General features: G+C 32.2%; 1 protein-coding gene and 1 non-coding gene across 2 annotated transcripts; both read left to right on the forward strand.

The window, feature by feature from the left end:
• The first annotated feature begins 1,440 nt into the window (after nt 1–1,440).
• On the forward strand, nt 1,441–1,514 carry TRNAT-AGU. The gene has a single exon. It is a non-coding gene; the product is annotated as a tRNA-Thr (tRNA).
• A 2,066-nt stretch (nt 1,515–3,580) lies between these two features.
• On the forward strand, nt 3,581–6,217 carry LOC123214128 (subtilisin-like protease SBT1.6). Its single transcript, XM_044633865.1, has one exon. It carries the CDS (start codon nt 3,641–3,643, stop codon nt 5,966–5,968), a length of 2,328 nt encoding a protein of 775 aa, XP_044489800.1. The 5' UTR covers nt 3,581–3,640; the 3' UTR covers nt 5,969–6,217.
• The last annotated feature ends 6,306 nt before the right edge of the window (nt 6,218–12,523 follow it).

Genomic DNA, 12,523 nt, shown 5'->3' on the forward strand with positions numbered 1-12,523 from the left:
CTAAACCCCTCTTATATGTTAAAAATTTCATTTCAACCCCAAAATTGGTTTTTCTCTCTGCTCTTGGTCTGCACATAGACCTTGATTGATTCAATGTTTATCTAATGATTTTTCAGGACTCCACAATAATAGCTCATTTTAATATATGAAGGCCAAAAGAGTAGTAAGGATTAATTTGCAATCATGATTCTAATCTTCAAGTTAATTAACCTTACGCTTAGGGAGTATTAAAATATTATCGAAATAATCTTAATTTTATTATAATTATATTATTATTTATTAATATTTAAATAAAATAATATATTAATATTATTTTATTATCTCTAATCAAATATAATAATTATTTATATCTATCAAATTATATGAAACATAATAATCATCTATATTCAATAATTTTTTAAATACTTTATTTTTAATATAATTTTTTAATTTTAATAATAAAATATTATTCAAACTAAACGTAACACTTATTAAAGTTATTAGGATTGATTGCAGAGAAATGTCAACCTTCTTCTTTCATGATTATCCACTTCAAATTACCCATTTCAGTTTCTGCTTTCACTTGCTTCTGATGCTCTCTAACTACTGCCATTATGCTCGTACGTTTTGGGAGTAAAATAAAATCATTTCGCATTTGTCTTTTTTTATAATATTTTCAAATCATATCCCTCCATTTAAGATTGCCAAATTTTGTTGCATCTAAAACTTTTTCATTATGCTCTTATTTCTTTCACACTTCATTTATCTTACATTATTATGGATATATTAAAATTTATTATCAGATTTTCAATATTGTTATTGTAATTTAACTTGTATAAAATTTTGAATTATGCATATAATTATAAAAAAATATTTATATATAAAATTACATTTCTAGCCTCTTAAGAATTGATGATGGGGTTCAATAGCAAAATATTATGGGGGTTAAATTAGCCCAATTCAAGCTAATCACTATGCCCACCAAAAAGCCCTGTTACATGGGGGGGCACTGGTACTTCTCCACTAACCGCCTCAAACCCATCCCCTGAATTATTTTATTTTTTAAGAACAGAATTTAGATATAGAATTAAAATTTACAAGAATATAAAATAGAAATTTACAAGAATATAAAAAGATAGTGATTATTAGTGACTACTGATCAAGTTGTTAAGCGCTAATCATTTTTCGAATAAAATAACACCACTCCTTACAAAATCTTGCCAACACCCAGAAAGGTTTCATAATTACCTGAATAAAATGACACTATTTCCTTTTAATATATTTATTATTAGAAAGGCCTTTGGTTGCTTCCAAAAGTAATCTTCCACTAAACAATTATTTTTTCAGCACTAAAAAAATTAATATTGATTTCAATTATTCCTGAAATTCATCAAAAATATATTTTATAAATAATTTTATTACAATTAATAAATAGACTTAATCGAGAACTAGGGGTGTCTCGCTCTCGTAGCTCAGTTGGTTAGAGCACCCGTTTAGTAAGCGGGAGGTCTTGAGTTCGACTCTCAACGAGAGCAATTTCACGACGTCGTTTTTCATTCATCACTGCCTGGATATTGATTCACGCTTCCGGCTTCCTAAGGCGGGGTTACATTCAATTGTCAGTGAGCCTCGAAGTAGTGAATGCTTTTTTCCTGATCTGGAAATGTCAGAAAATCAGGTGATGCGGGACCCATTGGGAATGGAACAGGATAATCTCATGTCCGCCACGCAACATTCTCCTTGCATCCTCACCGTCCACGCTATCTAAATGTAGGGACTGCAATTTTAGCCCCATTTTAGGGCCCCCTGCCGTGTCAAAGAGGGCATTTTTCAATAAATAAAAATGAAGATATAACGGTGTTGAAGATGAAAATTATCTTCGCAATCAAGAATGTGGATATGTATATGCCCACCCCGCCGCTACTTCCCTTTCCTGGAGTCTAATATAACATATTGATTGAATTCAAAAATATATTTAATAATTTTTATTATAAAATTACACTAATTTATTTATTTATTTTGGATTTGGGAATTTTGGAAATTAATTATACAAGCATAAAACTTGTATTTAAAGTTTGTGAATTCTATTTTCACATGACTTGAGTGAAGCAGCCAGATATATTTTATGCCATGTCAATACAAGCATGATAATTTTATTAATAATAATTTTTATTTCAAAATTTATTGTGTATTAATTTTTCATAATAATTATAAATTTTTTTCCACACCAAATATTCTTTGTCAATTTTGTTAGTTGGAAGTCAAAAATTGCATGAATTAAATTCTAGTTAGGTACATCTTTTGAATGTGAGGATTGAATGAATTGCATTTTCCAAAATATAATAATTACCTATTTTATGTAATTTATAATATAGATTTTCTAAAATTAATTGATCATCAAGCCACGTGTCTACTCTGTAGTGATAATGGAATTTAAGATTTGAAGGCGACTTCAAAAACTAATTAATTAAAATATAATTCTCAAATTTAGCTTACTTTAATTTGCTCAAGGATCAAGAGGCCGCTAACACTTTATAGGCAATCACAATTATTCTATTTTATCTTCTGATTAGCGGTGATTAACAAATTTGTCACGTTGTAAAAACGTACTCCATGTCCCACACAATAATTCTTTTATTGGATTCATCATTTCAAGCACCGCTACTTTTTTTAAATAAAAATACTTCTTCTTTTTCTTTTTACTTGAACCATTTGTTTATTTTTTAAAGGCCAATGCACTATTTCTTAGTCGGTTTGTAGTGCAATTTTAAAAAAAGATTTATAACAAATAAAAAATCTATATATTTATTTATAAGCTAGTTATTATCATAATTTTTAAGGTAAAAATAAAAATAAAATTTTCGTTTCACTATTAAATTTTAAATTTTTAAAAATTAATATCATTTTTTCTTAAATTTTAAAAATTAACATTTTACCGTATTCTCAAAATTTATAAATTTTAGATTTTACTCATAGAGTTTATTTAGTTTTTCTGATGACCACTATTTTGGTTATCAATTAATATTTTTCACTCATCTTCTAGATCTGATGACCAATGACAACCACCTAACCACCAAGAGCGTCGTTGTCTCGTTTGAAAGACACGATAAAGGATAACACTTTGTTGTCCTTTATCAGGTCATCCAGATGATGAAAAATGACCATCGTAGGATTTGGAAGATGGATAGAAAGATCTAGCTGATGGTCAAAATGGTGATAATAGGAGAAGTTAAACAAACCTTAAAGGTGAAATCTAAATTTTTCAAACTTTGAAAATAGAGATGAAATGTTAATTTTTAAAATACGAAGGAAATGATATAATATTTAAAAATTTAGGGTTTAGTGATAAAATAATGATTTTATCTTTATTTTTAATTAAAAATTGTAATAATAATTAAATTATAAATGAGTATTTAGATTTTTTTATCTAATATAAATATATTTTTGAGAGTGGGTTAAAATTTGAATGAAAATAATAGTTAGCCTAAAAAAAAAAAAAAAAAAAAAAAAGATTATTAGATAGATTGGTTGTGTTGAAACGAAGTCGTTTTCAGCCATGGTCTAGAATGGCAGGATATTTTTCTTATATCACGCCCTGATTTCTCGGTAACCAAGACACACTCACTTCACTTCACTTCACTCTCACTGCCAATCGTCTATCATGGCTACTTTTCTCTTGAGTTGCCTCCTCCTCCTCTTCATTCTCCCTGGTTCCATTCTCAGAACTCTATCCCTCGCCACCGATCAAACCCTCAAAACCTTCATCTTCCGTATTGATTCTCAATCCAAACCTTCCATTTTCCCCACTCATTACCACTGGTACACCTCCGAGTTCGCCACTCCGCTTCAAATACTCCACACATACGACACTGTTTTCCATGGCTTCTCCGCAATTCTCTCTCCACAACAAGTCGCCTCTCTCAGCGACCACCCCGCCGTACTTGCTGTCTTTGAAGACAAGCGCCGCCAACTCCACACCACGCGCTCACCTCAGTTCCTCGGACTCCGTAACCAACGCGGACTCTGGTCCGACTCCAACTACGGATCCGACGTCATCATTGGCGTCTTCGACACCGGTATTTGGCCAGAACGACGTAGTTTTTCTGATTTGAACATTGGGCCCGTTCCTTCGAAATGGAAAGGCGTGTGCCAAACCGGAGTCAAATTTAGTCAAAGTAACTGTAATAAAAAAATTATCGGCGCCAGATTCTTCGCCAAGGGCCACGAAGCTGCTGCGAGATCGCCTGGTCCTATAAGCGGATCGTTCAATGACACGGTTGAGTTCATGTCTCCGCGTGACGCTGATGGCCATGGCACCCATACCGCCTCAACTGCTGCCGGCCGTTATTCTTTCCGTGCCAGCATGGCGGGCTACGCTTCAGGAATCGCTAAAGGCGTGGCGCCGAAATCCAGACTGGCGGTTTACAAGGTTTGCTGGAAGAATTCCGGATGTTTCGATTCCGATATCCTCGCCGCCTTTGACGCTGCTGTCAACGACGGAGTTGACGTTATATCAATTTCAATCGGAGGCGGTGACGGAATTTCGTCGCCTTATTATCTCGATCCAATTGCCATTGGTTCGTACGGCGCCGTTACTAGAGGTGTGTTCGTTTCGTCATCGGCTGGTAACGACGGTCCTAATGGAATGTCAGTGACTAATCTTGCCCCATGGCTCGCCACAGTCGGAGCCGGCACGATTGATCGTAACTTCCCGGCGGAAGTGATTCTCGGTGACGGTCGGAGAATCTCTGGAGTTTCACTGTACGCTGGTGCACCGTTAAGTGGTAAAATGTATCCGTTGGTTTATCCTGGTAAATCAGGGGTTTTATCAGCTTCTCTGTGCATGGAAAATTCGTTGGATCCTAGTTTGGTGAATGGCAAAATCGTAATTTGCGATAGAGGAAGCAGTCCGAGAGTGGCTAAAGGTTTAGTTGTGAAGAAAGCCGGAGGTGTGGGCATGATTTTGGCTAATGGAATATCAAATGGTGAAGGTCTTGTCGGCGATGCCCATCTTTTACCAGCTTGTGCTCTTGGTTCAACTGAAGGTGACGCCGTTAAAGCCTATCTTTCATCCGGTGCCAATCCGACGGCCACCCTTGATTTCAAGGGTACGATCCTTGGCATTAAACCGGCACCGGTGGTGGCTTCTTTTTCAGGCAGGGGACCCAATGGGTTAAACCCTGAGATTCTAAAGCCAGATTTGATTGCTCCTGGGGTTAACATTCTTGCCGCTTGGACTGATGCTGTTGGTCCAACCGGATTGGATTCTGATCCGAGGAAAACGGAATTTAATATCTTGTCAGGAACTTCAATGGCATGTCCACATGTAAGCGGCGCCGCGGCCTTGCTTAAATCCGCACATCCGGATTGGAGTCCGGCTATGATCAGGTCGGCGATGATGACTACTGCTAGTATAATTGATAATAGGCTTCAACCCATGACTGATGAGTCGACCGGGAAAGCTTCCACACCGTATGATTTTGGTGCTGGTCATGTTACTCTTGATCGAGCAATGGATCCAGGATTGGTTTATGATATAACAAACGATGATTATGTAAAGTTTTTGTGTGGAATTGGTTACGGTCCAAAGATAATTCAGGTGATCACAAGATCACCGGTTCAATGTCCAGTGAGAAAGCCATTGCCTGAAAATCTTAACTACCCTTCAATTGCCGCATTGTTCTCAACGTCTCTAAAAGGAGTTTCAAGCAAGAGGTTTATCAGGACAGTGACGAATGTGGGTCAGATGAATGCTGTTTACAGAGTGAAAATTGAGAATCCAGGAAAGGGGGTTACCGTGAGCGTCAAACCGGCCTCATTGGCGTTCACAGCTGCTGTCAAGAAGAGAAGCTTCGTGGTGACAGTAACAGCGGATAGCAACAACTTGGTGTTGGGTGATTCGGGTGCTATGTTTGGCGCAATTTCTTGGTCGGACGGGAAACATGCAGTGAGGAGTCCAGTTGTGGTCACTCAATTGGAACCATTATAAACTCGAAGCCGGAGTTGGATCATATGCTCTTGATCTATTAATATGGCAAATATGGTAATAGATATATAGTTTTAGAATCTGCTCCGTGTATGAGTCAAATCTTCTTATGTGTGTGTGTGTGTTATCTACTTTTGCAGGATCATAGGATTAGGGAAGAGGAGGGGGCATAAAAACTGGTTTTTGAGAGTGAATTTTAGCTTGTAATTTGTTCTTTTCTTTTTCCTTATGCAAAGTATCCCTTTTAAGTTATCTTGTATGTATCAACCGAAGAAGTTTATATACTCAAATCTGGAAAAAAATATCGTTTATGTCTTTGTTCCTTAGCAGCGATGTTATCACTGAAGTTGGAAAAATTGAACTTCACTGTCCTTTCTGTTCTCAGTCCTGCTAAATCAGCTAGCTACCAGTCTACCCTCCATTTCAGCAACAAATATGCAAATTACTTTATGGTTTGCCTGCCGTCATTAGATTTGTCTTAACTTTGGACGACTCATAAGATCGACTTTAGTTTTCGATCGGTTTGTATAAGAATAGTCTAGTCTTTCTTTAATTCGTCTAATGTCCCGTCCGTAATTGAAGCGTCTCCAATACATGCACATATCTATCAAGTCATGTTTGTCACAGCTCACCAACCTTGAGCCGACAGACAGAGTATACTTTTCTAACCTTATCGGCAAGTTGTAATAATAAATGTTGTATTTTGGGCAGTACCGCGAAAATGGCGCTAATACCAAAATTCTGCTTCTGATATATGTATGATAAAATTACCAACTCCATTTTTAATGTGTTGGGATCCTCTTGATTTATCTTTTAAATATATAAATAAAGAGATTTACTAGCCGTTTCAATTCCAACTTCTCTTTTGTTCTATTTCAACAACTCGCACGTTTTAACATTAATAAAATTATGTACAGAATTTTCGTACATTATTTTATATATATAAATAATAATTATATTATATTATATTTTTAATTTTAAATTATTTATTATATAATAATATATTATTATTTATATATAATACTATTCTTTTTAAGTAGAGTGGGATAGTATAAAATATTTCATTTTTCTGTTTCGAGACGTTCCCACGCAAGGAAAATGCATATGTTTTTTTATTTTCCTTCCGCCTTTCGATCAACTCATCAACAATTTCAATGCCCAAATTAATATTAAAGAAAAGGCCAAAGAAATATTTTTCATTAAGTTTTAGCTCACTCTTAAATGCATGCTCACGGTGATTTAAAAATTTAAATACTTATTTATAAACTAATTTTTGTTAAAAATAAAGATAAAATTATAATTTTAATAATATTATTAAAAAATATATTATTTTATTTTATTTTTATTTTAAAATTTAAAAATTAACATTTCACTCTCATATATTAACTTTGAAAAGTCATAATTGCCTTCGTAGGGTTTGGAATTTAAGGGTTTTTTTTTCCCCAGTAACTAGAGTTGGCTTTTCCCACCTATCTTTTGTTGACGACCGAAGAAGAAGGAAGGGTGAGCACCCATCTTTCATTCGACACTTGAATGACCACTCATTTATCACATTCAGACGATACTCAGGTGATATCGTGTGATTCATCGATCTCAACCATGATACTCAATTTAGCCACCATGACCACAAGATGATACTGGACAACTATGAGAGACGTTGAGATGACAACGACAAACGCTCGGATGACGTTAGAGAGACGAATCGGGTGAAAGAGGGGGAGACAATTCATGCGAAATATGGAGAGACGTTGGCCAAGATCGGTGCCTCTGAGCATCAGACGAAAGATAGGTGGTCCAAAAGAAGGGAGAGGGAGGGTCAGACAATGTCGATTACCAAAGAGGGAGAGGTTTTGTTAGAAAATCGAAATCCTGGAAGAAAAATGAATTTTTCAAAATTTAATTTTTGAAGAAAATTGTTAGTTTTCAAACAAAGTGAGAGAAATTTTATAAATTTTTAAGATTTTATAGTTTAAGAGTAAAATAAAATTTTACTCTTTTCTCTAATATAAAATTTTAATAAAAATTAGTTTACAAATTAATATATAAATTTTTTATTTATAATAAATATACTTTTGAGATTATTTTGAGTGATAAATAGTCGTTTGGCCTAAAGAAAAAGCAAGAAATTAGGGCAACACTTTTTTTACATTATTATGAGTAAGTTGTTTTGTCCTGTCCATGGGATTCAGCAGGGCCAGTGTGAAATAAAGCACCCTTGAATGATTAAAGATATTAGACCCCGCAAAAGTACCAATTCCATGTGCTTTTAACCTAATTTCTGTCACCTCTCCTCTTTCCGTGGGAATTTTTATTTAATCTTATCAATATAAAGCTTTTACACATCTCCCTCCATTACTATTTTATGAGGGTCCAGGGAAAAAAAAGACACATTATAACTTGTGGGTCATCTTCTTGTACCTAAAATTTGGTACCCATTATTTGACCTTAGGGGACAGCCATTATTAGGAAATGCCTTCATACCATATTTGGACTCACATGGGCAAAGTAACATATCTAACACACAAGTGAAATGATTTTCTTTAATTTAGTATGATTGTATATATTTTATTTATTAATTCAACATCACGTGAAACTTTTCTTGCAAGTCACATAAGCCCTATTGGAAAAAAAAAAAAAAAGGGGAGGTTAAATTAAATAATTATTTTACCTTTTTATTAAGCAAAAATATATTTTTTTTTTATTCTTAAGTAAAAATATCTCAAGTTTTTTTAAAATATCAAAATTACTCTTTACCACATCTATATAAACCCTTTCACTTTCATTCTCACTCTCATTATATACACTTCTCATATCACTTAAACACTCGCTCTCACTTTCATTTTTATTTAATATCAATTACTACGAGTTCGTTCAGAAGAAAGAAATTTGTATTTTTGAATTCAAATCGAAAAAATCAATTCGTGAAAAAAAGTATTTATATGAATCTTAACTCAAAACTTAATTTTATTTGTTAAATCTAATTTGTATGTCATGTAAACGGGGTATTTGGATATTTGATAATAATTTAGAAGTTAAATGAAATGTTAGAAAAATATGAGGGGTATTTTGAGATTACACAATATATAAAAGATTTAAATAACATGTTAAGAATAAATAGATATATTTTGATACAAAACAATATACAAGAGTGTTAAATGAAGTGTTAAATAAAAATATGATAGTATTTTGATATTAAACATTGTAAAAACATTTTAAATGAAATGTTAAGAATAGATAAATGCATTTTGATATGAGACAACATACAAGAGTATTAAATAAAATGTTAGTGATTATAGGGGGTTAAATGAAAAAATACGAGTCGACATATCATAAACTGATAAATATTGAAAAACTGAAATGAAATTTGAAATCTACACGTAAAAATAACCTAGAATGTGAAAAACCAAAAATCATTGAAAAATATGAAAAGAACAAGTTGAAATATACTAGAATAATAAGAATCGAAAAATTGTTCAAAATTTTGAAGACTACACATCCAAAAACCTTAAAATGGTAGAAATTGAAAAAACGAAACTGAAATTCGAATTGTATATATTGAAATACCATAGAATGTTAACAATCAAAAATTTGCTCGAAAATCTGAAAAGTACGAGTCAATATATCCTAATATGATAAAAATCAAAAAAACGAAACTGAAATTCGAATTCTATTAGTTGAAAAACCCTAAAATATCAACAATCGAAAAATCACTCAAAAATTTGAAAAGTACGAGTCGATATATCTTAAAATGACAAAAATAAAAAAATCAAAACTAAAATTCGAATTCTATACATTAAAATACTCGAGAATATCAATAATAAAAAAATCTCTTGAAAATATGAAAAAACGGATCTGAATTTTGAAAAATACATATTCAAATAGTTTAGGAACGAGAAAACCGAAAAATTGATTTGAAATTTCATAATTACATCGTAAAACATGTCTAAAAAAACACAAAAATAAAAAGACGGATGTCAAATTTGAAAACTATATATCAAAAAACCCTAAAACAAGAAAAACGAATATGAAATTAAAAAACTACACGTTGAAAAACCCTAGGTGTGAAAAATATCAATTTACCCTCTTATAAATTTTCCACTCTTAACAAGTCCAATATTTTTCCTCCTTATAATTTTCTAATCTCCTACAGGCCATATAGTTTTAAAAAAATCAAATTCCACCCAACTCATAGTTTTCATGGACTATCTCACAATTCAGTGTAAAATTTCCCACGAACCCCCGTGGATCTCCCCCTATTCCCCCTCCTAAAATTTTGAAAATGCTAAATTTTCCCCAACCCCACGGGTGCCCATGGGTGATTAACGTAGCGTCAACAGATCTAACCCATTTTTCTACCAAAAATCATAATTTCAGCATCAAATTTTAACACAAATCAAATCTACACATCTAATAATACAAAACCCCTCCAGCAATTCAAGCAAAACAACCAAGAATCAAAACAATTTATGCATTGTTCAAAATAGGAACCCTAAAAATTCAAACATCAAAATCTCCCTCAAATCTAAATATTTCTAACAATAAATTGATTTAAACAAGAAGTGAGATGATGCACTATTCTTATTTGTTATTTTCGGTTGTCGAAAAATATGAAAAGTCGATGGAAAAAATAAAAACCTACTACGCTCGTGGGAGATCCGAATTTTCTCTAAATTTTAATAGTAAATCTGTGGGAAATGTGGGGTTTATATATAAAGACAGTTTGGTCATTTCACAAATTGAGGGCATTTTTGCTTAATCCTTAAAGTTTTAGGTAATTTCGCTTAACACCCCTTAGTTTTAGGCATTTGTTATAATTTCTCAAAAAAAACCCAAAAGTCTTATTCTAATCAAGTTTAGTGTACTTTTAAATTCACACCTGTAAAATTTTTAAAAAATATATATTTACTCTTTTATTAAAATTCTCAGCTAAATTTAATGTTATTTATAAAAATATTAAAAATTAAAAATTTATTATATTTTTCTTCCTTACTTTAAAAATATAACAATTTTTCTCACTCAAAATTTAAAAATTTAACATTTTCTTTATAAGATTTTCTTTTCTTCTCCGATTAGTTCCATTCTGACCAACAACCAGCCATTCTCACCCATCTTTTCATTTTGGCCTTTCCCATCCATCCATGATTCCCAGTAGACACTATCCAAAAGATGAATTATCTAGACGAAGACAATTCTTCTTCATCTTCATTTGAACGACAACAAATATATAAAACTCTATTAAAAAAAATGTAATGTAACATTAACAAATATAATAGTGTTTAATGATGATATTTATATGTGAGTTTAGACTTATTATGTGAAAGGAGATTATATGTTTGAGCGCTGGACCCAATTAGAGTTTTGAGTTGGCGAGATTGAAAGCAGAAGGTGGAGTGATGAGTGTTGCTTTGGACATGAAGTAAAAGAAATAAAAACAAAGCAAATGTGGTGTTTGCTGGCTTTTAGCTTTAACAGCTATGAGGTTGATTATTATCAAAATGGGTAGTGACTTTATGTAATTTGGACTCATTTTTAAAAGCAACGTAAAGTTCACATGTAGAGTGGAAGCCAATTCGGCTGTTTGATTTAGTTTTTATATATTGTTAAGGTTCCCCTGTTTCGACAATATTTCTATTTGATTGGATCTGAGGTTTTATAGAGGCATTAAGCTTTTTAAAAGTATCATAATACATGGTCAAAAAGTTAAATTATTATCTTTTCTTTGTTTATATCACTTTTCAAAATTATCATATCACTCACAAATCTTGCCGACAACTTGGCATTGTTGTGGGTGGGGTAGATGAAATCTGCATTGAAAACTTATGAATTTTGTCTAGGACTTGATACCATGGTAAGGTTGACGAAATTTGATGGTACCAAGTTGTTGACAAAAGCTGATGATGTCAACTTCTTCGCTAACTTCTTGCAAGGTGGAGGGGATGATGTTGAATTATTCACCAGATTCTAATCAATGACTAGAATTAGGGTTTTCAAACTTTTTTAATGAGTGAATTGAAGGTTTTTTAACTTGTAAATAACTCAACTATTACATTTAAAATGTTTATGTTAAATATGCAAAAGGGTTTTTTTTTTTTAATTCTTTTCAATTTTTGGAATAATGAAATTACTAATTTGCTTTTATATTGTTATTATTTTTTAAATATAGAATTTGATTTTGAATTAAAAAAAAAAGATTTACGATGAAAGAGTGGCCAAATCTAGGTGGGAAATTTTCATTTGTCATATATTTGTCAAAGCCAATTTGATACTTCTAAAACTTGTGAAAATGGAAATGCTTTCTTTGAATGTTTTTATGTTATGTAATTAGGGTTTCATTTAAGTCAAGTTTATTCAAATTTAAGTCCAAGCTTGACTTAAAAAAGTGTAAGATAAGTTTAAGTTTGAGTTTGAGTATAAGAATTTTAATATTTTTGAATTCGAATTTTAGGAATATTTAACTTATCAAACTTGTGAGGTTAAAAAATTTGATACAAAACGATATTGATTTAACTAATATGTACTAAAACGATATTATTTTAGTACCGAGTCAAGCTTAAAACT

The sequence above is a fragment of the Mangifera indica genome, chromosome 4 (assembly GCF_011075055.1).
Source record: "Mangifera indica cultivar Alphonso chromosome 4, CATAS_Mindica_2.1, whole genome shotgun sequence".
NCBI classification, from domain to species: domain Eukaryota; kingdom Viridiplantae; phylum Streptophyta; class Magnoliopsida; order Sapindales; family Anacardiaceae; genus Mangifera; species Mangifera indica.

Bases quoted from the DNA above. Each gene is read 5' to 3' on its own strand.
- LOC123214128 (XM_044633865.1), top strand. From the start codon at position 3,641: ATGGCTACTTTTCTCTTGAGTTGCCTCCTCCTCCTCTTCATTCTCCCT.